Source organism: Pinus tabuliformis, chromosome 1_1, assembly GCF_031772625.1.
Source record: "Pinus tabuliformis cultivar Carrire ecotype Pingquan chromosome 1_1, CPIR1, whole genome shotgun sequence".
NCBI classification, from domain to species: domain Eukaryota; kingdom Viridiplantae; phylum Streptophyta; class Pinopsida; order Pinales; family Pinaceae; genus Pinus; species Pinus tabuliformis.
Window position 1 is genome coordinate 208,677,739 of NC_142297.1, and position 1,844 is coordinate 208,679,582.

The 1,844-nt window shown below is 37.1% G+C and overlaps 1 protein-coding gene across 1 annotated transcript; it reads left to right on the plus strand.

Annotated features, from left to right (window-relative positions):
- Positions 1 to 569: 569 nt before the first annotated feature.
- Positions 570 to 1,082, plus strand: LOC149212264 (uncharacterized). The gene has a single exon (XM_089388611.1). It carries the CDS (start codon positions 570 to 572, stop codon positions 1,080 to 1,082), a length of 513 nt encoding a protein of 170 aa, XP_089244737.1.
- The last annotated feature ends 762 nt before the right edge of the window (positions 1,083 to 1,844 follow it).

Here is a 1,844-nt window from a genome sequence, read left to right on the forward strand (position 1 = left end):
ACTTTCTCATATGGAAGGGTCTCGATGGATCCTCAACAGTGAAGGTAAAACATATATATTTGCAGTTTCTAATTTCTGAGGTAGGTAATTCCGGAGATATATTTCCTCCTACTTTTTGGAAATCGGGATGCCCCACAAAGATCATTATCTTCGCATGGGTGGTATTTCACAATAGGAATCTCATTTGGGAAAATTTACAAAAAAGGAATTGGCATGGGCCTGCCATCTGTCCACTTTGTAGGAAACACTCTGAATATAATTTACATCTATTCCTCACTTGCCCTCAGGTGCTGCCCATTTGGTAGAATCTTGCTGCACACTATGGTTTCACCCTCTGTTCCTTCCCATCTATTTCTGAAGCTTTCAAAAGATGGAGCACCATGAACAAAGAATGGAGGTCCATCCCCTTATTGGCCATTTGAGCCATATGGAAATGGAGAAATGACAGGATCTTCAGTTCTAAAGTGGAAACAAACACTTCTGTAGTTGCATCTATATTATCTCTATACAACGCCCTCGAATTGTCCGGGAAGAATAGGAACAGGTATGGAAGGAATCATATGACTACAATGAATGGAATCAGGAATGGAAGAGAACCCACGATATTGAATACCACGGTTTCTCCATGTGCTTTTCTCGACGGAGCTGCTGAACATGGGATATGTGCATGTGGTGTATACATCATAACAGCAAATGATCAGGCTATTGAAATCTATTGGAATGCTGGTCCGAGGTTCAACAACAGAGCTGAAGTGGTGGCATTAGCGGGTCTTCTTTCCTTTTGTATCTTTCTTGACATTCTGAATTTGCAAATTTATGGAGATTCGAGGGTAATAACTGATCATGTTTTGTCAAAGCACTACATAAAAAACATTCATCTCGCTGGATGGTTGGACAAAATTGCAGCTTTATGGAACAACGGGACGAACTATTCTATTTCTCATATTGACAGGAACAAAAACAAAAACGCTGATGCACTATGTAAAATGGGTCTAACTTCTCCCCAAGGCACATGGAGGATACAGATCAAAACGGTCAGCAACAACTTCCAGATCCAGGACTTTAGTCTTCCGGGTATATAACTCTCAAACAATGGTAAAAATTCTGGTATGTTTTTCTTTACAATGCCCATACAATGGCATATCTCACTGTGAAGGTATGCACATTCATATTTTACAGTCACGAAAATCTTTTTGCTTTCTATATCTGCTGACCTGATGTATTTATCTCAACTTAGTCATCCTATAGTGTATACAAGACATCTTTCAATGTTTTTTTTTGTTCAAATCTCAAAGAATGTGGATCATGTTTTTTTTGGGGTCAAATCTCAAAGAATGTGGTATGATCCACACTACAGTGTATGCAATGGCATTATAACCGACCGAGACATGTATGCTTATAAAGATCCAATGAATATAATATATATAGAGAGTTTATTTTCGTGCGGAAAAAAAACTATGCGTAATTTTGGATTTCCAATTCTGCGAATTTGGTAACAATGTTTAATATAATTTGAAAAAAATTACATGTCAAATTACTACTACCTCTTTATTTCTCAATATCAACGAAACTATTAATGCGCAGGAGAATCTGGAATATCAAAGGCATGTGGGATAAAATTTGCAAAGGTATTTATAAATTTGAAAGACGTTGGTATGTTCTTGGGTAACTATGATTAAGATTTTTGGCTCTATGAATGTAAAGTGTTTTAGTTCATTTGGATAGTGATGTGTGAATATATAAGGATTCTTGGCTCATTTTCAGAGTGTTGTATCGAAATAAGCATTCATAGCTCATTTCGACAGTGTTGTATGTGTGTATGGATGTGCTTTTAGGAAACCAAC

Coding starts and splice junctions, on each gene's coding strand:
- LOC149212264 (XM_089388611.1), top strand. CDS start 570: ATGAATGGAATCAGGAATGGAAGAGAACCCACGATATTGAATACCACG.